The sequence below is a fragment of the Arthroderma uncinatum genome (genome assembly GCF_011692745.1).
Source record: "Arthroderma uncinatum strain CBS 119779 chromosome Unknown scaffold4, whole genome shotgun sequence".
Taxonomy (NCBI): Eukaryota; Fungi; Ascomycota; class Eurotiomycetes; order Onygenales; family Arthrodermataceae; genus Arthroderma; species Arthroderma uncinatum.
Window position 1 is genome coordinate 691,904 of NW_022983866.1, and position 23,775 is coordinate 715,678.

General features: G+C 49.7%; 9 protein-coding genes across 9 annotated transcripts; 4 read left to right on the plus strand and 5 right to left on the minus strand.

The window, feature by feature from the left end:
* Positions 1–201: 201 nt before the first annotated feature.
* GIQ15_05572 (secreted carboxypeptidase McpA) lies at positions 202–1,793 on the plus strand (the record flags this gene model as incomplete). The annotated part of the gene is made up of 6 exons (XM_033552989.1): positions 202–532; positions 605–840; positions 919–1,021; positions 1,080–1,232; positions 1,293–1,415; positions 1,483–1,793. The coding sequence occupies 6 exons, from the start codon at positions 202–204 to the stop codon at positions 1,791–1,793; spliced, it is 1,257 nt and encodes a 418-aa protein (XP_033404133.1).
* Positions 1,794–2,226: 433 nt separating this feature from the next.
* GIQ15_05573 (fungal specific transcription factor domain-containing protein) lies at positions 2,227–5,035 on the plus strand (the record flags this gene model as incomplete). Its single annotated transcript, XM_033552990.1, has 3 exons — positions 2,227–2,361; positions 2,498–3,840; positions 3,904–5,035. The coding sequence occupies 3 exons, from the start codon at positions 2,227–2,229 to the stop codon at positions 5,033–5,035; spliced, it is 2,610 nt and encodes an 869-aa protein (XP_033404134.1).
* Positions 5,036–6,395: 1,360 nt separating this feature from the next.
* Positions 6,396–9,034, minus strand: GIQ15_05574 (threonine synthase; the record flags this gene model as incomplete). Its single annotated transcript, XM_033552991.1, has 5 exons — positions 6,396–6,479; positions 6,569–7,227; positions 7,299–8,104; positions 8,158–8,193; positions 8,259–9,034. 5 exons carry the CDS (start codon positions 9,032–9,034, stop codon positions 6,396–6,398), a joined length of 2,361 nt encoding a protein of 786 aa, XP_033404135.1.
* Positions 9,035–9,323: 289 nt separating this feature from the next.
* On the minus strand, positions 9,324–11,276 carry GIQ15_05575 (threonine synthase; the record flags this gene model as incomplete). The annotated part of the gene is made up of 6 exons (XM_033552992.1): positions 9,324–10,300; positions 10,365–10,511; positions 10,570–10,624; positions 10,689–10,839; positions 10,907–11,124; positions 11,223–11,276. The coding sequence occupies 6 exons, from the start codon at positions 11,274–11,276 to the stop codon at positions 9,324–9,326; spliced, it is 1,602 nt and encodes a 533-aa protein (XP_033404136.1).
* Positions 11,277–11,559: 283 nt separating this feature from the next.
* GIQ15_05576 (glutamyl-tRNA synthetase) lies at positions 11,560–12,165 on the plus strand (the record flags this gene model as incomplete). The annotated part of the gene is made up of 1 exon (XM_033552993.1): positions 11,560–12,165. One exon carries the CDS (start codon positions 11,560–11,562, stop codon positions 12,163–12,165), a length of 606 nt encoding a protein of 201 aa, XP_033404137.1.
* An 89-nt stretch (positions 12,166–12,254) lies between these two features.
* Positions 12,255–13,287, minus strand: GIQ15_05577 (uncharacterized protein; the record flags this gene model as incomplete). Its single annotated transcript, XM_033552994.1, has 3 exons — positions 12,255–12,771; positions 12,830–13,166; positions 13,281–13,287. 3 exons carry the CDS (start codon positions 13,285–13,287, stop codon positions 12,255–12,257), a joined length of 861 nt encoding a protein of 286 aa, XP_033404138.1.
* A 786-nt stretch (positions 13,288–14,073) lies between these two features.
* GIQ15_05578 (uncharacterized protein) lies at positions 14,074–14,328 on the minus strand (the record flags this gene model as incomplete). Its single annotated transcript, XM_033552995.1, has 1 exon — positions 14,074–14,328. The coding sequence occupies one exon, from the start codon at positions 14,326–14,328 to the stop codon at positions 14,074–14,076; it is 255 nt and encodes an 84-aa protein (XP_033404139.1).
* Positions 14,329–15,054: 726 nt separating this feature from the next.
* GIQ15_05579 (uncharacterized protein) lies at positions 15,055–20,503 on the minus strand (the record flags this gene model as incomplete). Its single annotated transcript, XM_033552996.1, has 7 exons — positions 15,055–16,933; positions 17,095–17,325; positions 17,977–18,048; positions 18,106–18,686; positions 18,743–18,918; positions 18,969–19,046; positions 19,099–20,503. The coding sequence occupies 7 exons, from the start codon at positions 20,501–20,503 to the stop codon at positions 15,055–15,057; spliced, it is 4,422 nt and encodes a 1,473-aa protein (XP_033404140.1).
* A 386-nt stretch (positions 20,504–20,889) lies between these two features.
* GIQ15_05580 (asparagine synthetase domain containing 1) lies at positions 20,890–22,691 on the plus strand (the record flags this gene model as incomplete). The annotated part of the gene is made up of 2 exons (XM_033552997.1): positions 20,890–21,570; positions 21,645–22,691. 2 exons carry the CDS (start codon positions 20,890–20,892, stop codon positions 22,689–22,691), a joined length of 1,728 nt encoding a protein of 575 aa, XP_033404141.1.
* Between the last annotated feature and the right edge of the window lie 1,084 nt (positions 22,692–23,775).

A 23,775-nucleotide genomic window follows, 5' to 3' on the forward strand; every position in this document is an offset into this window, starting at 1 on the left:
TTTATCCGCCGTCACGGCAGATGTTCTTTTTCTTCCGCTGATCGGCAAATCCGAGGCATAGCTAGTATAAATGGCTTCGTCTCATCCACCAGACTTTTTTTGGGTGTTTGTCTTTCGCTCTCAGGCACTGGTGTCTGATTTCCTTGTAGCCGCTACTTTTGTATAGCTCTAACGAGCTTCTATCACGTTTCCTTTTCAATCATGCAGTCCATCTTAATCCTCGCCGCGCTGGTCGGCTCAGCGCTAGGTGGTGCCATTCCATCCCAGAGTCAGAGCGCCAACTACCATGGATACAAAGTCATGCGCCTATCCGGAGAAGACCCAAGCAAGATCTCTAACATTGTCAACAAGTTGGGGCTAGAGACCTGGAAATTCCCCAAAACCTCGAACGCCAATGTCGACATCGTGGTCCCACCCAAGAAGATCGACGAGTTCGAGAAGATGTCTCTCTCCGCCGGTCTCAAGAAGCAAATCATGCATGAGGATCTAGGAAGATCGATTGCCTCTGAAATGTCGTTCCGCCCTTACTCTTGTAAGTTTAATTTGCTACCTTCGGCTCTTTTATAATAAATCAAATCGCTCACAATAATACTCTAACTTAAAGATGGCAAGGCCAATGACACCTGGTTCCAATCGTATCACGTATACGATGACCATTTGAAGTTCATGAACGACTTCCAAGCCTCCCACTCTGAGAATGCCGAGATCGTCACCTCTGGCAAGTCACACGAAGGCCGTGACATCACTGGTGTCCATGTCTGGGGAAGCGGCGGAAAGGGCTCCAAGCCAGCTGTTGTCTTCCACGGAACCGTTCACGCCCGTGAATGGATTACCACCATGGTAAGGCTCGATCCCGGTTCGGATCTTTTCTTCGCTGCTACTGCCCTGCATCTTGACTAAATCTAATTGATTTTTTAGACCGTTGAATATATCCTCACCCAGCTCTTCGACGACCAGGAGGCCGGAGCTGCTCTCCGTGAGAAATTCGACTTCTACATCTTCCCAATTGCCAACCCAGATGGTAAATACATACCTTCTTGAGATCGTGACCAGAATTTCGAAGTGACTGACCTGCGTAGGCTTCGTTTTCACCAACGAGAATGACCGCATGTGGCGCAAGAACCGCGAACAGAACCAGGGAGGCTGCTATGGAACTGACCTCAACCGTAACTGGCCCTATGAATGGGAAGGTGACGGCTCTACTACCGACCCATGCTCCGAGACCTACAGGGGTTTGTCCATCCTATAATGAGAGACGTTTAATATGTTCCTGTCGCTAATAACTAGTATAGGACCCTCTCCCGGATCCGCCCCTGAGACCAAAGCCAGCACCAGCTTCATCAAGGGCCTTGCTGATGGAGCAGGACTTAAGATGTTTGTCGACTGGCACTCATACTCTCAGCTCTTCATGACCCGTAAGCCCAACCCTCATGCGTTCAACTTGATGCTAAAACAACGTACTAATTCCATTAATCCCCATAGCCTATGGATACAGCTGCTCTGCTCGCGCACCAAATGACGATGTCCTCCAGCAAATGGCAAGCTCTTTTGCTGACGCCGTCAAGGCCGTCCATGGAACCAGCTTCAAAACCGGGCCTATCTGCAGCACCATCTACCAAGCCAACGGTAACTCCGTCGACTGGGTTCTTGACGAGGTCAAGGGTGAAACCGCCTTCGCTGCCGAACTTCGTGACACTGGCATGTACGGTTTCGTCCTTCCTCCAGACCAGATCATCCCAAGCGGTGAGGAGACTTGGGCCGGTGTGAAGGCCATGTTCAGCAAACTTGAGTAAGCAACTCAGGCTATCGCAGCTGGCCAACCGCAATGAATGCGGTGTACATATATATCTTCTCGGGAACATTTGTTGATCTACAATGTCTATATCTATTCTTGTACATAGTTATGGTGGCATGTGCCACTCTACCACTTTAACCCACCCAACCAGAGGTCATTACATATTATCTCAGCCCGTAAACAACGTAAACAACGTATCCACCGTACATTCCACAATCTTAACTGTATAAGCTGAAGTTATATCTTTGTATTTGCACATGCAAGGGGCGGTCAACCATATCACGTGATGGATCTCATCTGGAATAGGAGATCGCTCTAAAACGCAGCTTAGTTCAGCCCTACATCAACCCACCCGGATGACACTTTTGACATCTTCCATGCTGGGAGGCAGAGAACACGACCAAACCCCAGTATAGACCCCATGTATCCTAATGGAGCCCGTCGCCGCAGGGCCTACCACCTCGGGTTCGCGGGATACCTCAGGCGCGATCCATCCATCCCAAGCAGACGAGTCCAGCGCCCCCCGCATCGCACACACCCTGACAGCTTGCATACGCTGTAAACAGGTAAGGACTATTGGATCCCTAATATATGCCCTATACGAGCCTCTATCCCTCACCATAATTGCCGGGTTAGCAGCCATTTGCGGTTAACTGGCTGCCTAGACCATTGGTGTTCGTGCTAACGCGTGCTCAACTATAGAGAAAATCTCGCTGTGACCCAGGCATTCCCCGGTGCGAGCCATGCAAGAGGAGCAATTCGAAATGCGAATACTACGACCACACCAAGGAAACTACCATATCGCGGACATATATCTTAGAATTACGGGAGAAAATCAGACAGCTCGGCCATGAACTCGAAGAGCTGGAGGACGAGGCCGACCGTGCGCCTGACGCTGAGGCTATGGCGCGCGGAGCCGGCTTGATCAAATTCAAAGAGACCGATGAATCCAGGTTCCTAGGCCCGTCGAGTGGCATTGCTATTACTCGGTTCGTCATGGACATGGCAAAGCAGAACACAGGTTCAAAGTCCATAAAGGAAGTCGTAAACGATAATACCGCACAGCAGATCAAATCAGTCTTTGATATCGAGAGCCAAAAGCCTACATCAAAGGTTTTCCCAATGATCAGTTCTGTGGCGGAGCCAAATCTACCGCCTCGAGAACTTACGAATAAGCTCGTCGATATTTTCATGGCAAAGGGTATGCATGTCCGCTATGTCGATATATATATATATATATATATAATATACCTTTACATATCCACTAACGCGTTTACCACAGCCCAGTACATGGTCCCTATACTGCACGAGCCAACATTTCGTTCCGACGTCGACGTCATCCTGAACGGATCGCAAGATCCCTGCCAAAACTTCCAGCTGCGCCTTGTCATAGCGATTAGTATGCAAAGAGTCAGTGCACAGTATGCCGGGTTGGCTGATAGCTACTACCTGGCCGCACTGCCTTATTTCGATGGATGTCTGGCCAAGATGGACATTTCTACATTACAGTGCTGTGCTCTCATGGCCTTATACTCCCTCCTCACGCCGACCAGAACCGCCGCCTACTGGGTAGTTGGGGTGGCCGCTAAAATATGTCAAGACCTTGGTATATCTGACGAGGAAACTATCACGAAGGGAGAAAACGGACAGACACTTAGTTTTCTTGAGATAGATATGCGAAGAAGGTTGTTCTGGATCATAACTTCTATGGAATACGGACTCGCCCATAGCCTTGGCCGCCCAAACTCCTTTTGCGTGAGCCATGACCATGTCAATGTGAACTTTTTCCAGACATGCGATGACCGCTATATAACCCCAGGCGGCGTATTACCTGGAGCACAACCAATAATGAAAAAGTGCATTGCCATTCATTTCTTTAAGATGAGGCTTCTACAGGCTGAAATTCGGCGGAAGCTGTACCTTTGCAAACGGCCGACTCCACTAGACGATCGAGATCCATGGTTTGCGCAGATGCTAAACAAAATGGACAGGTGGGTTGAATTATGCCCAAAGAACGATGAAGGCAGCGGGTTCAGCCAGCTATGGTAAGTTTCTTCTTAATCTCCTCCATTGCAATACATCATGATATATTCTAAGTGATATAATAGGTTCCAAGGCAGGCGTAATACAATGATTGTGTTCATGTATCGTCCATCTCCACAAATTCCAGAACCCTCACTTCACGCAGCTCAAAGATGCTACGACGCTTCCGTGTTTAACGTGAAGATACAGCGTGAGCAAGTTGCCACCGGATCGGTGGACCTTACGTGGATATTTACGCAGTCTGTATTCATGGCATTGAATACGATCCTATGGTCACTTTCCTATCCTGAAATCCGAAAAGAGCATCCGGTTGAGGACGTAATAGCGGAGATCCGCCTCGCTATGGAGATCCTTGCCATCAGCTCAGAACGATGGCCAGGAGTCGAATCCGCCCTAGAGCTCTACAAGAGCCTCATTTCTGGCTGCCTTAAAGCATATTCAACCGACGAGTCCTACGTTGTTCATTCACCTCCTTCAAACCGACCCTCTCCAGACCCTGGATCCGAATATGCTACACCACCTCCCATGTCTCATTCACCGAACACCGCCACGGTTCCCTCCCCCATGTCGCAGCCAAGGTCTACACCCAATCAACTTAGCTCAAGTCCTTACGATACAACACACTCTCACGCCTCCTTCGAGACTGTACGACTCCACCCTGGACAGCCCAAGTTCGAGTCTACAACCCCTTCCCCCCATACAACAATGTCGACATTATCCTACGACCTCACCCCGTCACAGCAAAGCAATTATACAAACGGGAACGGAACTAGCATTGATCCCAACTCAAGAAGTCCGGCCCAACCATTCTCATCCCCAGAAGTCAACCATCTTGCGCAGTGCGATATTAGCCCGGAATCAAGGAATCATTTCGATCCGAGCTCATTCCATAATAACTTCCCTTCGGTTTTGCCCGGGCTGCATCACTGGGACCCGAATTATACCACTGCCTCTACAACAGCAAGCTATCTTACATTCCCTAGCGCTGCCATCGAGCCCATGTCCTGGATAGGGACTATCGGTGATCAATATTCCCAATTCTACAACCAGCCATACCAGTCGTCATTATTCAGAGATCGGAGGTTGAGCTACCAGGAACACGAAGAGCTGATGAATACGCTTGGACACGATTTACCAGATGTTTCACAGCTTGTTGAAGAATCAGCCACGTTTTACAGTAGTAGCATGATACCTTAGCGAAACGGTGTGTCATCATGCCTCGGCCTTCTATTTTCTTCTTCTTCTTTTTTTTTTTTTTTTTGTTTTTCGTCTTTTCAGCTAGTCAATGTTTTAATGTGTTTGAATTTGGTTATATTCTGGGTCTCCTTTGGTCTTCTCCGTTGGCTCGCTATCACTTCCACTTATCTTGTCTGGAAACGAGATGTTATGGTCCGCGAGAATCGCCTAAGTACTATATATACCCCTGGGGAATACATATGTCCTTTATTTTATCTTTGCCTGCTATCGTTCTCGGCCCTATGGAAGTTTACTTAAATGAACTATTTTTGGTTTGGCTTAGTCTCGTCATGGATACTTTCACGGTACGGTCATATCTATCTGTTGGTCCTTTATACCCATTTATTTCAAGTCGAACACCAAGAAGTCGAAGGGCAGGTCCATTCATTCACCATGGAATCTCGTTTTTATCCTACAACTCTTAATGTTTCTTGGTGGCTAAAGGGACCGTCTACCGCGTATATTTCTGTTAAACGATATATTTAGACGAGAGCGCTCGAGTTCACTTTACGATTAAAATAACTCGTTGGAAAGATCTTGATATTACCGAATCGAGTAAAAATAAATAATACAATTCATCATCCACCGGATGATATTGAATCTGGTTTGTTTAATTTTCTTTGGGAATACACACTTATGTACGTTAGTTATGCTTACGATACACGGATTATTTGGCATGTCAAACCAAACAGCCAAACCCTGTTCGTCAACTCAGGTCACTCGTCTTCACAATCACATCTCCTCGACTGAAAAAAAGAGCAACAAATAGGAAGTAAAACAAGAATATCAGGGAAAGAAAGTATTGCGGAGGGAACTTCTGGAGAGTTCCACCTTCAGTCCTCTAGTCTTCACCACATTAAGGGGAAGTTGAAATAAAACGTTGTAAAAAAAGGGCCGTGGGAAGGCAAAATAACAAGAAAATACCAGCAAAAAAGGAGAAAATAAAAGCAGAAACGACAAGAAAGAACCCAATACAACCACCGTCCTGTTGAATCGCCGGGAAACACCGCAGATTAGAGAAAGAAAAAGAGGGATCAACAAAACCCTTAACGCCGTTTTGACCGAAGCGGGTATATCCTGCACCACTATGCAAATTTGAAGAATTAAGGAATGAAAGTTCGGGAAGGGGAAGGGGACAGGGAGGAAATGAGGTTAAGGAGGGGGAAGAACAGGCGGTTTGCACCGAGGTTGTTGATGTCGAAAGTAGTAAGCCGACCCTGAACGCTGCTGGGAAGGTTGAATAACTGAAAGAGAAGGTAAGACGATCGAATATGTTAGTGCCAACAGACGTCATCGAAAGTTGAACCAGTTTGGGTTATTGTCATCGGGCACCTATGCCGAACATTCCAACACCGTAGCTGCCACCCCGCTCGAACGATGGAGGACCTCCTGCCGCATGCTCCTGCTAGAGTTACGGTAAGTAAGTACTTTTAACCAGGGTTGTAGAAAAGTAGTAGCTCGGGGGAAGTTAACCGATATGCAGGGAAAACCAACCATCTTCTTTCGTTTTTTCTTCCCTGAAGTACTTCCATCATCCTCGTTTGAATAGAGGGAGCCTTCGAGCTCATCATCATCCGGGAACCCTTCGCCATACCCAACAAAGCTACTGTCATGGTAACTTCTCTTTCGACCAGCGCGTTTTGGCCTTCCCGGGTCAGGCACCACCGTCGAATGATGGGCCACGGGCGTACCATTGCTCTGAGGTGTTTGTTTAAGAGAGCTTGAACCTGCTTTCTTCGGTAGCTGCTCGGGAGCATTCTTAGATGGTTTCTCATGACCGAGCACGTCTTCCCAATACTCGTTCCTTGGCGTTAATCCTGGCTCCAGTTTCATGGCTTTCAACTGCTGTTTGTAGAATGCGGTATCCGGTTCCGCAGTCGTTATCTCCTTTCCAGCAACCTTTTGGTTGTACCATTCTTCGTCAGGCCACATCATTAGATTCCGTAGTCCTCCAGGCGCGCCTGGTTCTTGTTTGACTGGCTTGTTCCTCCCTGCAAGCCCCAGGCCTTTTATCTTTCCTTCGTAAGACTTCCGTAGCCGATTTATCTTCTCACCCGTGACGGGATCTGTGCGAGCTACCGATGCAGCTATGGGCCCTAAACCGTAAAGTGATACGATATCAAACTTGGGGGTTGGTAGAGATGAAGTGTAGGCTGTCCTGTGTTAACATCGAACTAACAACGTAAACGCCAAAAGAAAGAATTGGCAAGGTTGAAAGCCTTACTGGATTTGCAGAGCCCTATCGCCTCTCCAACATCGCGTTGGAGGGACTCCAGGCTTAGGTCCTCCGGTGGGCCACCTCCTTCTTTCAAGTCAATATCCATTGGATCGTGATCATTATTATCGTTAGATGAAGTTTTCTGCGTGTTGATACTCTTCTCATCATTGGACAGGTCGTGCGCGAGACTTTTCGCATCGTTCCCCAGGGCAGCAGACGCGGGCTGGCCCATTACAAACGAGACAGAAGCCGCTCCTGTGCCATCCTGTCCATCTCTCGCGGGCCCGCTAACGCTGCTGGCGGGCGTAGGACACGAGGTGGACGTCGTTACAGTCGACTGGGAGACGGACTGGGGATGCATGGCGACCGACGAAGGGGGGGAAGAGAGGTTAGCCGACTGCGAGGCCGTATGGGCTGGAGACGTCGACTGTGTCGTGGACGAGCTTGATTCATAGTTCTGAAAACTGAATGACATCAACGGGGAGGGAGAGAAGTGACGGCGAGGCGCTTTAGTAGGAGAGAGAAGTGCGGACGCGGGCGTGAGGGCGATGGGAGCGGCTCTGCAGGAGCAACGAGCCTGGATGTGGCGATGGATGAAGTCGGGCTGGGAGCAGAGAGAGACGCGCGGGCGGCATGAGACGAGGCCGGGAGATGCGATAGCGGGTAGCGGATTGCCGGAGAAAGCAACCCAGAGCCCTAGAACCTGCGTTGAGCGTGAGATGAACCTGTCGGCGTGAGGATGGGCGTTGGCTGCGACTTGGCTGGAAGTTGGAGATATGCAAAAGGTCAAAAGGTCGGGCGGTTTTCGAAAACTCGATGCTTAGTCAGTTGCTTAGTCACCCCTTTACTTCGACCTCACTCTTACTTCTCTTCTACTTCTTTACTATCATTCTTCTCTTTACTATTATATTATTATGTTATATCATATGTATTGCTTCTTATCGTTGCTGTGTAACTCTGTGCTACGGCTCCCGTTCGACAGCGTCTGCCAGCGCAGCTAGATCGCTAAACCGCCATCCAAAGGCGACCTTCCCTGCATACTCGGCCGCATCGCCCTGCCCTCTAGCAATCCAGACACTATGCAGTCCCATCTTCTTCGCCGGCTCGTGGTCGTGGTGCAGGCTCTGCGCGACATGGAGGATGTCCGTCGGCTCGACTCCGAATTCAGACCTGACGTGTGAAACGAGATACTCAAAATTGCGTAGATCGGGCTTGTACGATCCAATATCTTGTGCTGTGTAAATGGCATCGAAGAACGGTTCCCCTTCTCCCAGTCCTTCACGCAGTCCGCCCAGTGGTCCTGCGAGGGTCTTGGAGAACGACTCATGGTCCACGTTCGACAGGGGGACAAGTTTGTAGCCCTTCTTCTTCAGACGGCGCATGGCAGCGACAGTGTCGTCGAACGGCGGCCAGTGACCAATGCTCTTGCTAAAGGCTGTTCCCTCTGTGTCGAGGACATGTTCGTCTGCGGGAGCCGCCCCTAACTCCCTCGCCAGGTTCTCGTAGGTCGACTTGAGGACCAAGTTGTAGGTTAACTGCGGGTTCTTTGGCTGGATAGCTCGCTCATGCTTGTCGTATTCAGCTCCCAGGGCCTTGGGATCGGACTTTAAGGGGTTCGAGTCGTCGAGTCGCTGGATTAATGGCTCGAGGGCTCCATGGATGCCGGCTTTCCAGTCGATCAAAGTGCCGAATATATCAAAGGATAGCAGGCGGAACGAGCTCAGAGGTCGACTGTTGTCCATTTTAACACGTAAATGTATGCTTATACTCTCTGGTAGGATGTCACTCTTATATACCTCGTCTATAACATTCTATGAGTAACAGGTTCGAATACATTCTCTCGGATGTACGGGCGAAAGTACGTAAATGCGGGGATGATGATATCATTAATAATATGCAGCCTGGTTTTAAGCCGCCAGCCACCAGCGTACAATCGTCTGCATGACCGGATACATGGATCAAGGAGATCTCTATACGGATATACATGAATAGGTGAATTTATTAAATCTCAAGTATATGTGCAAAAACTATCTAAACAGAAACATTAGAGTTAATGACCTCCCCAACGGTCTTCCAGGTAGCTCCAGCCGGCACAGAGATGACACGGCGTTCCTTCTTCTCGAGCCCCACAAACTCTGGAGGAAGGACATTATCGAATGAATATCCCTTTTCGTTTCGGAGAGCTGCATCGACGGCTTCAGCGAATTTGGCCGGATGCGCCGTCGATAGAGAAATGTGGAACGCGTCTGGGTATCGGGATATCGACCGCTGCGAAGCCGCAACTCCAATAGCTGAGTGAGGGTCGAGAATGTAACCCCCTGCCTCTCCTCTGGTGCCAGCGCTAGCGGGAGCGGGTGGGAAGCAGGTCGAGTATACGGAACGGATGGTATCGATGGTTTGTTCGTCTGATACCCGCTCGCTCTCAAACTCTTGCTGAGCAGCTTCTAATATCTTCTTGTCGACTCCAAATCCACCCTTGCTAGAGAGCTCTTGCAGCCAGCCCCGGACGGTGTTGCCGGCTATTTTGCGCTTCTCGTCTACATCCCCTTGTCCGTAGGTGTTGAAGGCAAGGAACCAGAGTAGTCGTTCAAAGTTGCTAGATACCAGGATATCCATAGCCGGGCTCCATGTTTCCTTAACGGCAGGTGAATCTTTTGATTCCTGGGTTTGCGCTTGCTTCGTGTACTGGCCGGTTTTCAAGAACCTGTTGAGAATATCATTCTCGTTGGTGGCAATGACAAGTTTCTCTGCAGGAAGGCCCATCTGCTTTGCGAACCAGCCGGCCAAAATGTCACCAAAGTTGCCCGATGGCACAACGAAGCGAACAGGCTTCCCCTTGACGTAAGTGGGAGATCGAATAAGGGAGAAATAGGAGTGGAAGTAGTAGGTGATTTGAGCTAGGATGCGCGCCCAGTTTATCGAGTTCACAGCAGCTAGTTTGTACGTCTTATTGATCTCAGGGTCCGCAAATAGTGCCTTGACCATATCCTGACAGTCATCAAAGGAGCCTAGAGCCGACAATTAGCCAAGTCTGTGGATAGAAATAGCCATTAGACGCCAGTGGAATCATACCTTCGACGCTGATATTGTGAACATTTGGATCCAACACGGTTGTCATTTGGGCTTCTTGGATAGGTGAAACTTTGCCCTTTGGATGTAGAATGAATACGGAAGCGTCCTTCTTTCCGCGTAGTCCATATATAGCAGCTGAACCGGTATCTGGGAAATCGTCAGTAAGCCCCCTTCACCCATAGTCAAGGGACATAAGACCACATACCTCCACTCGTAGCGCCGATGACTACAAGGTGATGACGGTCCTTGCCGGTTTTACCCTAGATATAGCAAATACATATGATTAGCTGAGCTATCTCCTAAACAGATATTCGATGGTCATACCTCATTCCGTCGCACGAGGAAGTATTCAAACAGATTTCCAAGGAATTGCAATGCCACATCTTTAAAAGCAAAGGTTGGTCCACAGAATAACTCTAGAAGATATAGTCGCTTCTGCTCGTCCAATGTGACTAGGGGCGTGATATCCGGAGACCTAGGATCTTGAGTCAGTAACTAAATTTCCATACCAATTGAGAAGAGTATAAACGGCCAAAGCATACCTAAATGTCCCGTAGCTACGAGCAATTATATCCTTGAGGTCATCCGTCGGAACTTCAGAGGGAGAGATGTACAACGACAGGATCTCGAAGGCCAGCTCCTGGAAGCTATAGTTGCGCCATTTGGTCTCCCAGTCGGCGGGCAAAGAAGGGATTTCTTCCGGGATAAACAGGCCGCCGTCAGATGCAAGGCCTTTGAGGACAACCTCTTCGAAGGAGAACTATTCAATTCATCCATGTCAGTTGAATTGGTCGAGAATGTTGCTGTTCAGGCATTTTGGCAGGGGGTGAGTCAACTGGATGCGATATCGGTACATACCCCGTACGAGCCTCCCCTGGAGCTCAGGTATTTCTGCGACGCCGTGCAGGACATGGTGGTGTGTGAAGACCCGTTTTATCTTCTAGTGAAGTGCATACACCACAGATTGATAGAGAACGACGGGCGGTTAAAGAGTAAAAGACCGTGAAGCTCAAAAAAACCGGCCGTTTTAGTGGCGGGGCACAAATTGCGACATGATGCAGAATGCCGAAGTTTGCAGCTTTTGCACTCTTCCATCCTTCATAAATTCTTCTTTCTCCTGCCAGTAATTGATTAATATTCCTATCGATTTTGTATATTCTTTGATTATTCATTCTTATTGAACTATTACCTGGCAATGGACTCTAAATTCGAGGCTGCGCTGAAGAAGATCGATGACGTCCACTCCAAGGACCCCAAACTCGTCGCAGTTACTGGCACCAATAATGTAGAAGAGCAGATACCAGACGAACTCCATTATGCAAACAGAATGACAGAATACCTTCTCCAGCATGATCACAAGCCGTCCGAGCTGCTCCGTCTGGCTGTACGAGCCCAGCATCTGCAGCGATGGGAGATCCCTCGCGCCGACTATCCGATGAACCGGATGGGCTATCTTTCGTGGAGAACGGCCCAGAAGAAGCGTCAGGCGACGCATGCAGAGGATATCTGCTTGAGCTGTGGCTACTCTGCAGAGGACGCGGCGAGGGTGGCGGCACTGGTGAGAAAGGACGATATGAAGCGAGACGCAGAGTGTCAGGTTCTAGAGGACGTTGCGTGTCTGGTATTTTTGGCCGACCAGTTTGATAAGTTTGAACAGGAACACGGCGGAGATAGGGAGAAGGTGGTCAATATTTTAAAGAAGACGTGGGCGAAGATGTCTGAACGGGGCCATGAGCTGGCACTACAGATTACAATGTCTGAGCAGGCAAAGGGGTTAATCGAGGAAGCGCTCGCATCTTGATATGGCTCTTATCTTATTCGTTTTAAAGGAAATTTCAGTTTTAAGCAGTCGTCTTGGATATCGTTAGTCGTTCTCATGTCAGGCTTCCTTCACTCTGGCCCGCTCCCGGAAGGATTGATAGCTCGAACAAGAGCAATTGATGCACCGGCAGCCAGGCCTCCAACGACGACCATCTGAAGTCCTCCCTTGATCCCGGCCACAATGTTGTCCTTACCTGCCCAACCACGAACGACACAGGTCTTGACATACCCAAATACCAATAACGTAACGCCCATCATGCCAATACTATAATACAAAGCAACCAAGACGTGGTCAACGAGAAAATAAGGAATGAGAGGGATGAACCCCCCAATGAAATAGCCGAGTGCAAGGGTGACGGCAGATATCCATGCCTGGTTGCAATTGGGCTTCGCCTCCTTGTGGTGAAAAGTGACGAGGAAGTCAAGGAGCTTTTGAGGAGAGTCGTGCAGGATGTTGCTCATACGGGTCACTGGTTCGTCGGGCAGGTTGAAGGGGGCGAAGACTTCACGGATGATGTTCACGGTTTCTGTTGGAGAGGCCCTGACTAGATGTTTCGTCTCGCGAACCGTAGCTTCGTATGCTTCGCTGAATTGAAGACGTGTTACTTGTCATGCCGAAGTGAATATAAAGGGGGCTGACTTACACTTCACTCCGGGCACCGACGTATCCGCCCAGGCCCATGGATATAGCACCAGCTACGAGCTCAGCTAGGCCACCCACTACCACGACCCTGGTGTTTCCAAGGGCAGATAGACCTGCGCTGAGAGCAAAGGGGACGGTCAGCCCGTCTGACAGGCCTAGGATCGCATCAGATACGATTTTCGGGTTGACTCTCGTCCGGGTCGAGATGGCACTGTCCGAAGTCCCTCTGCTCTCAGATGGTGAGGGTGGGAAGGTCCTGTATGGCGAGAAAGTCTGGCCCTCGGCGTCTATCTGGGAGTTTCCATCGTTGAAGTTGCCTCCACCGAGTAATGGCCGGTCTATACAGCTAGTCAGCCTTATCTCCTTTACATTATCCACTCAATCATAAAGGGGAAAGGTGAAAGGGGAAAGAAGTGAATGGGAAAAGAAGTGACAGGGAATTGAGGGCTCACCACTCATTCTGAGCTGAGTTCTGATATCTTGGGGTATCTAGACTAGATATGTGAATATGCTTGCACAGAGATGTGTCTACCACACAATCAAACAGATTTTGACAGTCTCTGGCAGTCTAACGGTCTGGCAATCTGGCAATCTGGCAGTCTCTAGAAGTCTCGGCTTGTGAAGTGCAGTGTCTGATAGAAGCTACTGTGAAGGCTTCAGATAATTGTATAGGCAAGAAGCAGCCAGGAAGCAGAACAGGCGCCGTCAGGTCATCTCTATGTTCAAAAGTCCTCCGGGCATGCACCATGAGAGCGTCATCTCCCATTTAAACATAGATTGTACACACACTAGCATGCTGTCTCCCTGCTTAAAGCCATCCTGCGCGTCCATTTCCATGATACTATGCTCTATCAGGATGACGGGATAGGGATATACAAATCATCCAGCCAATCAGGCCGTCGATGAATGTAAGCAAGAAGTAGCTCTCTACAAGCATCTACGTATCAACCGTCCAGCAGCCAGTCGGATCAACGCTGATTACTATCAAGCTTTGTACACTCGCTGTTTCATGTTCTTGATACCCCGCCACTGTCAAGGGTAGACCATGTAGAGGATACACTTTCGCTACGCAAGTCCATGGTATACAGCGGCTGATGGGAGATGGGTTTAACGGAGATATCGTACAGCGCCGGCGAGGTAGATGTTATGTTACCAGGCAGCCGTCTTCAAGTGTTCATATATACATAAATTGTGGGAATCATGTCTCTTGGTGGCCATCCTCTGCGGTTCAAATGATTGTCGAGATCAAGCGCCCCCTTCTCGCTTCGCGTACTCCTCCTCCATGCGTTCCTCGTATAGTCGATCGACCTCTGCCTGGGTCATAAGGCCCGGGCCTAGGACTGTTGGTGTCTGAGAAGTGTTTCGAGACTCGGAGGTTGTAGTTGTAGTGATGGTAGAGGGAGACGACAGCGGATCGTTGACGTTGGATTTGCCATGAGGGCCTGATGTAGAGTGATCCTTCTTCGCTGAGCCCTTGTCTTGACCGAGTGGGACGGGCATCTTGTTCTTCGTTATCTTCTTCTCTGTTCTGTTCTGTTCTGTTCTTATTCGTGGCGCTCCTGGGAGTATCTGTTAAGCTGTTTAACTGTGCGTGGTGGTGGAATATATATGTAGAAGACAGGGCTGAGTAGGTGGCGATGGTCATCGCCACGTCTATGATGCAACATAAACTCGCTAGATCTAGCAGGGTCCCTGATATCGACATGGATACGCATAACTTCTTCGATGTCTATCAACTCATCTATACTAAGGGTCACTCTTCTTCAACCTCCTGCGTAAAGCAGATATGATCGATGAAAAGTTTTATATGCCAAAGAATGTGCCTCTCAAAGACCCGAAGGCCGATGAACAAGACGAGTCCACCGCGAAGTGCAATGCAGGGACCCTTCTGTGGAGAGTCGCCTCTATGATCGCGATCCCCGAAACAAGGTAAGTATGAAGAAAGAAAGAGAAAGAAAAGTAGAAAAGGCGAAGGAGGAAGATGTTTTTATACAGCAAAGGAAGACGCTAACATAAGCGAATCCTGCTCTAAGCACTTTCATTGGATACTTAAATTAATAAGCAATATGGAATCTACCTAGGTAGTATAAGGATAGGATAGGATAAGGAGGATAGGTAAACATGATATCATTAGTTATGGCATTTTAGCTAGGCCCGAGAGACATAAGTAGATAGAAAGAAAACCAAGTCAGGATGTAAATTCGAGGTAGATGGCGAGTTTAAGTCCTAATCAATAGCCAGATCTTGAACAGAAATGTCTGCTTCTTTATCGTCTGCAAGTCCCTGTTTCTGCTCGTTGTCAGCCTCCTCCTTGCCATTGCCAACACTCTTTTTACCTCGGTTGCGCCCCGTGCCAGCAGAGACAGGGGCCATGCGAATCCACCATGAAACCGCCTCCGCTCGCTCGCTGCAGAAGGGAAAGCCCTTGGCGTCTTCCTGTGCCCATCTCTTGAACACCGCGTTGGTAATATGGTTAGTGTGTACTGGTTTCTCGTCAAGGAATTCCTTCTGGCCGGTCTCCAGAGCTAGTTCACGGCCGGCTGCCTCAGCTGCCGCCGCAATTGACTCGGGTGATCCCTTCTTGTATGCGGTTGGATGGCCCGGGAGCGGTGCGGGAGCGCAGAGTATCTCCCATGGTTGCTTGAGTTTGAGCCAGTTGTCCGTGCGGTGCAGGATTTCCATCCAGTCGGAGCGGGAAGGGGAACGGGGGGCGAGGAAGATTGGATATCCGTCACAGATGCGTGCTACTCGGGCTACCATGTGAGCGTGGCGGAGGAACTCCTTTTCTGGCGTCTGGAGGATGGAGTGGCATATCAGAACAGAATGGAGGGCGTCGGTGAGCAGAGGGTGATAGGTCACGGCTTCGTGGCAGACAGTTGGAGTCCTGGGTCGTTGCCCTTTGAGAGTCAACGCTTCGGACTCCTCAGGGTATGGAGGGAGATCCGCAGGAGGCTGTGAAGAGAACAGAGCCGATACTTGGTGGACCTTGTACACCGTCGTCACGGTGCCATCAGCCATGGTCTCAGGCGATGGACCCGGTGTATAGGGAATGAGCGACAAGAAGGCTAGATAGTCCCGAAGAGCCCGTCTAGCGTTTGTCTTGACGATCTTGCGTGCCTCCAGCCAGCGCCGGTGAGCTTGCTTCTCTATTGGACCCTCGCCATTTTCAATCACTTCCTTGGGGCCGTCGCCATTAGTCGAGTCTCGAACCTCCTTGGACTTTTCCCACGCGCTCAATGCTTCATGGATATGCTGGGTTGCAATGCTCAGGTACACCCCTGCTCTGTGGAAAAGTAGCTGAGACTCCAGGCCGCGTGGCTGGTCTTTCTCCTCTATTTTCGGATTATATCGTGACGGGGTAGATTTTCGTTTGGTGCTCTCGCTCGCGAGCTCTACCTCTTTTTTGCCATCGTCATGCTGCCTAGCACAGGCACGACAAGCCGCAAGTCCATCCGTAAGATCCCTCGCTGCACCAACGAGGTCGTCCTTTAGCATCTTAGCCACTGCCCTGGTCCGGTAAACAGCCCCATCCAGCTGTCGTATGGCAATTATATCATCTAATGGCTGTAGACTCGTGCACTGCACCAAGGAACGGGAAGGGATCTTCTCGTGAAAAAAGTGTACATATTTCGCATCGCAGTCATGCTCGTTTCGCTGTAGAACCAGCTTCGCCACTTGCTCCAGCGCAGAGGCAGACTGCATCGTTGCCACGCTTGCAGCAATCTCATCCAACGCATAGGCCTTGGATAGTTTCTGCGATGCGTGTTCTCGCATGCGATGCCGTCGTTCTCTGCTCAGCTTCGTTGTCCCATCGCCTCTGCTCCCCCTCATCGAGCTCCCCATAGATCCGCCCCCGCTCCCCATCAGACCATAGCTCGAGTTGAAAGAATTGCTTCCGGGGGGAGAGGTGGTTCCATTGACTGCGCGAACGGCGAGATCAGTGGCTTCTTCGATCAGTTGACGGATCTTGATGAGGTCGAAGAACACGGCCGGGTCGATTGGCTGTGGCTGCGGCGAGGCATAGTTGCTGTTTGCTAGACTCTCGAGTATCTCAGGAGGCAGCTGGAGCCAGGGACCATGGAAGGACGAGATATACCGCCAGTGCCTATACGGTTGTAGAACATGAGTATCTATCCAAACGATTGACAGGGGTAGCAAAAATAAATTTCTTCAATAGCTTCGCCCGCAGCTACTTTTCCCCACACCGGATGGCCATTGAAGATATAGAAAAAGGGACATGACGAGGAGGACGGGCAGGCTACTCACTTATTGCGCGAAATGATGAGGGCAGAAGTCGAGGGCTCTGCAGGCGTAGTTTTGACAGCTTTCGGATACGCTGAAGATCCTTGTGGCTTTTGCTCCTGGTGGCTCGAAGTTGCGGGAACATTGGCAGCACTCTCGCCTTTGCTCTCTACAGTCTTCTTCCTTCTGGTCATCACGACGCTGTGCAGGACAAAGGCGAGCGGCCGTCCGTCTTTGATGGCCCAGCTCCTGTTTCTGGGGGGGTTAGATCCTGCGACGTTCAACAGGGCTGGTGGAGGAAGAGAGCGAGAGAAGTTAAATGTTCATCCAAAGGCTGGTTCAGATATTAATAATTAATAAGGTTGCTGTTCTTGTGTACCAGGGGGAAACCAGCGAGCAGATCTCGCGGTCTTCCTCTGCTTTTACCTGCTATTTCAGCCTGTGAGATTATTTACATTGGACGTATATCTGGCCCCTTGACTGGAACAAAGAAAAGAGCTGCGAAAAAGTGAGGATGAGCAAAGATGCAAAGTGACGCCCAAAGCTACTCTAAATAAGCTTAAATGATAGCTAAAGAGAACTATTGGACATAGCGTTTTAAGCTACTACCTTACTCCGTGTGTTTTGATGGCAACACAGTCTAGGTTAGTATCGAGGAAAGAGATTAAATTATTACTATGTGCTGAATGGGTATCCATGATATTATGAACCGACCATAACTCCCAAGTTATGCTCTCAAAGGTTTGCGAAACAATTGCTCCAGCCTCTCATCTTCAAGTAGCAGTCTATTCGGCACTCAGCGCAAGACAAGCATCAACTGCAAGGCCAACCCTATACAAGCAGAACAGGAAAATGGTTAGCCGTTGTCCTACAGATACAGCGAGACGGGTAGATGGTAGAACTAACCTTCCTTCCTTCATGCTAACGACGTCGTCGATTATATCTCGATCCAAGTTGGGAAACATGCCTGAAAGTGTCCTTGAAGGTGAATGTTAGATCATATCGTATCAGGTCGAGTGATTAGCATAGACTTACTCAACCACGTCGTTATGCTCGGCTCGTTGAATCCGACGTGCCTCTGCCGACTCGGCGCTTGCCTGACGAGCGGCAGCCTCCTGTGCATCAAAGCGGGTAGCAGGCTGAGGCGAAGTTCCATCACGTCCTCGCGACCGCTCCTGGCCCCTCCAAGAGTCACTATCCGAGCGTTGAGCTGGATACGCTACATTCTCTGATGCTGATGAATTGTGTTGCGAATTGAATGGCGATCGTTCTCGTTGGTACTCTGTATCATCAGAGAATATTCGCCCAATGGTGGTTAAGGGTTTTTGAATCGTTCGAAGTAATCCCGCAACAGGAGTATTATCATCAGTCACGGGCGAATGAGACGGGGAAGATTCCTTATGTCTAGAGTTTGAGCCCGTTTCAACCGAGACTCTCGGTGTTGGTTCTCTCGATTTGCTATTAGAAGGCTTTTCCGGTACGGATGGCGGGTCTTCGGGTTCTGGGTTCCGCTCAGCTATGGCGGAGACGGCTGCCTCTACGTTTCGCTCGAATTCTTCATCGCTAACAGTTAATGAGGTCCTATCCAGGGTTTCTATGAACTGGATAGCGCCAGACTATCAACTAGTTAGTGAAAGGTAGCCAGGATCTTAAGTCACTGGTGAACACATACGAGAGAAGATAAGTAGTATCCTGCCTCCCCACTTAGCTTGTCTTGGTTGCGGAATCGGAGAATATATTGCACATTGGAAACCAAGTGTTCTGGGTTTGCTTTTAGGACCACATAAATTAATAGGGGTATGAACGAATCCGCCGAAGTATCACTACTTTTGGCATTGCGCAATAAGCCTATTGTTGTTAGTGTACGTGTATGAATAGGCATGTAGAGATAGTCATACCAAATATCACTTTGCAGCAATTCAGAATGCAAATAACTTTATCTCGCGGCGCACGGTATCCTTTTATCTTTAAGAGTTCTGGAGAAGATTAGAATGTGTCCTCCAGGAGCGATTAAGGGATGTTCCATACCTTGTTGGGCCAAAAGCAGGAAACGCCGTCCGTTAGGACCAACAGGAGGGATATCAAGATGCTCCTCTCGGACCCAGCTGTAAATCCGAACTTTCTGGGCCAGAATCTCATCACGCTCAACGTCTTCTTGATGCTGCCCACGTCTACCAGGATTATGCATCCTCTCTATCTCCTTCCTCCTCCCTCGGCTTCTACTTCGCGAAGGGGTTGGGGGAGGAATAGTTGGCGAGAACGTTTGGGTATAGAGCCTGTTCATAACCAATTTCTCCATTCCCTCTTTGGCGTTATCGAACTCAACGTCAGAAACACCTTTCCATACATCACATTGGGCCATTTTATTAGTTATAAAGGCCAAAAAGTCGCTGATTATCTTTACTTGTTCATGGACCATCCACTGGCGTTTGCCAAATTCTGTTAAGAATGAGCGTAGGAATTTGGCTACCGGATCGGCAGTTCGGTGTCGTAGCTGTTCTAGAAAGCGGTGGAAGTCAAATGGCTGTTCTGCCTCCGGTTCTGGGGGTGGTGGGACGGCCGAGTTTGGAGTTGAAGGAGCGTGATGGCTATCAGTCTTCTCAACGGTAGCTGGCTTCCCTGGGTTGGCACTAGGGGGTGATTTTGGCGGTACGGCGGGCGGAGACAAGGAATGGCGGTTGCTGCTGCTGGTACTGGGCAAGACGGAAGCTGCTTGGACATCAGCAGGTTCCTCCTCTGCTTTGGCGGGCTGTTCAAGGCTAGACTTCCGAGGCGGGAAATGTCCCTGGCCAGTCCGAAATTGTTCAGCTAGTTCGAGCCTTGGAGACATGATCTCTTCCTGGCGAAGACTGCTGATTTCGTCTGAAAATTGGCCCATGATTGTTTGTATCTCTGACTGGGAGTCTTCGCTTTTCCTCTCCTCGCTTTCGGCTTTCGCCTTGGTACTGCTGCTTCCGCTGAGAAGGTCATCCTGTGGTACTTCCGGTAGGTCTTTGTCGGTGGGTGATCGTGGAGCCTGCGGTGTCTTAGGAGTAGGATCTAGGTATGGCTCGTCTTTCTTGGGAGGGAGAGGGGGCTGGTCTCTTTGCGTGTCGACTTGGAGCAATTGGCCAGGGTTTCCACGCTTGGATTGAAGGGTGAGCTGTTTCGGTGGCTCTGATGAAGTCGGTTTGTCCTTTTCCTCCATTGACGAGGGTGGTTCACCTCCATTAGAAGCTTCTGCCGTAACATCCTCGCCCTTGGAAGAGTCCATGTTGTCTACAATGCTATTGTCCCCTGTGGCATCCGGCGTGCTCTGGTCATCCTTAGAGGTAGCTTCACCGCTTGGTTTCACGGAAGCTGGGTCATTTCGAGGTTCCTTGGTTTCGATAAGGTTCGTAGACGTCTCCCCAACGTCGCCTGACGGGGAGACCTGGATGTCTGGAGGAGACATAAGCTCAACATGAGCTAGCTGGTGGTGAAACTCTGAGTATATAGGACGGAGACGATGTATCGGGCCTGGTAGAATCAGCTGTAGACCATATTGATCGGGCAAAAGGCGTGTCAGAGGGTCGATTTAGGCCAGCGGAGCAGTTAAACCACAAACACTGCGTACTCTAGAGCAGCAAACGCCCTTGGTCTCCTATATATGAGTGTCAAACGCCGTATAATTAACAGTGAACCCTTGGGTGTCCGCCCAAAAAAGACACCGGATCATCGTTTCGCCAGGCTAGTCCATAGAGGGGCATTTTTATAGGACTTTTTGGCCTGCTTACCTAGCTTCATCACGAACACATCGAACACATCGAACACAACGCTCGCTGGCCATGAGAAACAGGCATGTGTGGCATCTTCTTCTCGCTGAGCACCGAGGAGCACTGCTACCCGGGCCAATTGACCGAGCAGCTTATCCGAAACAGAGGCTCAGACAGTGTTCAGACGCGCTGTGTCACTGTCGCAGATGATGAGACCGTCTACCTGACATTCACGTCCTCCGTGCTAGCGCTGCGAGGAGACTCTACACAGGCGCAGCCACTGGTAGACGAAGAGAGCAAGTCTGTCTTGTGCTGGAACGGAGAGGTGTGGAAGTTTGCAGACCGGCCGCTGGAAGGAAACGATACGTACGCAGTGTTTCAGTCGTTTCTGGACGCGGTGAAGCCGTGCAATGGCGAAAGCACAGAAGATACGCTGAAGAAGCTCTGTGTTGCAATTAACAATATCTCAGGCCCGTTTTCGTTTGTTTTTTACGATAATTATGCGTGCAGGTTGTTCTACGGAAGAGACTATTTGGGTCGACGCTCGTTGCTTCAGGGATGGAATAGTGATGGACACTTTAGACTATCCAGTGTCCGAGATGAACATGCGTCAGACTACTTTGAAGAAGTAGATACTACGGGGATACATGTCATTGATCTCGCGGATCTCGCTGAGCAGAATGCAGCAACCAGAGCTGAAGCACCTAAGTGTCCTGTCAAGATCACTATCATCCCATGGTCCCCTGATCCGTCGTCTTCGAGTCTTGTGAGAATACTAATCAACCGACCCCCCTTTTTTGATACAGATGCAGTGTACAAATTCACAGCTAACGCAACTAGAAACGGCCTGTCCCTGCTATGAACACTTTTATTCCCGAGAGCGATTCACCGCCCCAGTTATCCATCGAGTCACCGTGTATCAGTACACTACAAGAGAAACTGCGGGAGTCGCTTGAACTACGGCTTACGACAATACCGGGGATACTCACTTCTCCGGACCCAAAGGTCGCCGTCCTCTTTTCCGGCGGGCTCGACTGTACTCTACTCGCAAGATTGGCGCACGATATACTACCCGATGCTGCGCCTATAGACCTTCTCAACGTAGCCTTTGAGAATCCCCGAGTTGTAGCGGCAGCCACAAAGAATATGACGGCCGGCGCTTCGATATCAGTTTATGACGAATGTCCCGATCGGAAGACTGGAATATCTTCATATCACGAGTTGAAACGTGTCTGCCCGAGCCGGAAATGGCGGTTCATCCGCATCAACATTCCATATACCGAGACCATCGAGCACCGCTCGCATGTCAAACACTTGATGTCCCCGCATAACACGGAGATGGACCTTTCCATCGCCTGTGCTCTCTACTTCGCCGCGAGAGGCAAGGGAACCTACCATCCCGATGCAGACAACGATGGAAATGAGACTCCATATACCACGCCCGCTCGCGCCCTACTGTCGGGTCTAGGCGCTGATGAGGTCTTCGCAGGCTACAGCCGCCACTCCATTGCATTCTCACGACAGGGATTCCGTGGCCTAATCGACGAGGTACAGCTTGACGTTGGCCGGTTAGGTAAACGCAACCTAGGCCGTGACGACCGTGTTATCTCGCACTGGGGCAAGGAAGCGCGATATCCGTATTTAGATGAGGCATTTTTAACCTGGACGCTATGTCGGCCTATGTGGGAGAAGTGTGGGTTTGGTTGTGTGAAGGCAGAGGGTGAGGTTGAGGTTGATGTAGAGGACGGAAAGAAAGCGCTGCGTCTCATGGCGTGGAAGCTGGGTATGCGAGATGTGGCTAGGGAGAAGAAGAGAGCTATACAGTTTGGGTCCCGCACGGCGAAGATGGAATGCGGGAGGGTTAGAGGGACGCATGTCCTTGAATAACCAGCCCATCACCTACATCACCTTACACCAATTGATGTGCAGCGATGATGACACAACAGATACTTCCGACTCCCCCCCGTCCCTATCTAATTATCCCGTCATGATTCACGCATCTTTTTCTCCATGAAGGCCTTCTTTAAAAAACACTCCATCCATCCCTGCAGCTGCACAGCTACTCTCCCCTTCTCAGGTCAGGCCCCCCTTTCACGAACCAAGCCTATCTACCGTCCACCACGGTGTTCATGACACTCCCTATCTTGGTAGCGTGAGGGCGTGGACTCGGTGGTGGTAGTTGTGGTGGGTGAGAGGGGGAGAGGGTGCAGCGGCTTCGGTGGTTGGATGTGTTTGGAGGCTTCCGATGGTCAGGGGGAAGGGTTGCGTTGGGTTATGCGGAAGGCGAAGGGAGGGAGATGAGGAGATTAAGGCAAGTCTGAGCTGCATACATATACATAGTCTATAGATAGCTTTTGGCCTATCATGTACACTACTTGGAAGTAAATTATTTAATGTAGTCAGATAAGGAGAGACAGAAGTTTGAATTTAGGATCCTATCCTAGGTATCTATCAGTGTGCATGTATGTATAGTCTAGACCACTTCAAGCCATGCCCTTATCTCAAAAGACAGGCGAGGGTCATCAAACGCAACAACTGAAAACATCGAGGCAGGAGATGGACAACAGGTTAAAGATATAGAAGAAACAAGAAGAAGCAGGGTATTAGGGCTGGTGTCCATCAAGAAAAGAAAAAGAAGCAAAAGGGAGTAATGGAAAAGGCCACGAGTCAATCCCAACACGACACATACCAACAAGGTGAAGGTAGGAGTGAATAGAGAAAAAGAGGAGACATCAGACGGCAAGGAAAAGAGTAAGTTGAGAAAGAGAGAACACAAAAGCAGTAAGTAGTGATTATCGCAGCGCGGCGCAGTGCAGAAAAGCGAGAAGGGACACTGGGGTAAAGGTAATAAAACATGGACTGGAACTTTTCTACAACGCCGGCTGGGCGAGGCAAACGGGGGTGGGCTACCCGACGAGTCTCGGGTTCCGTGTAAGACCTCGTTGGGACTCGCCGGGTAACCGGACATCAT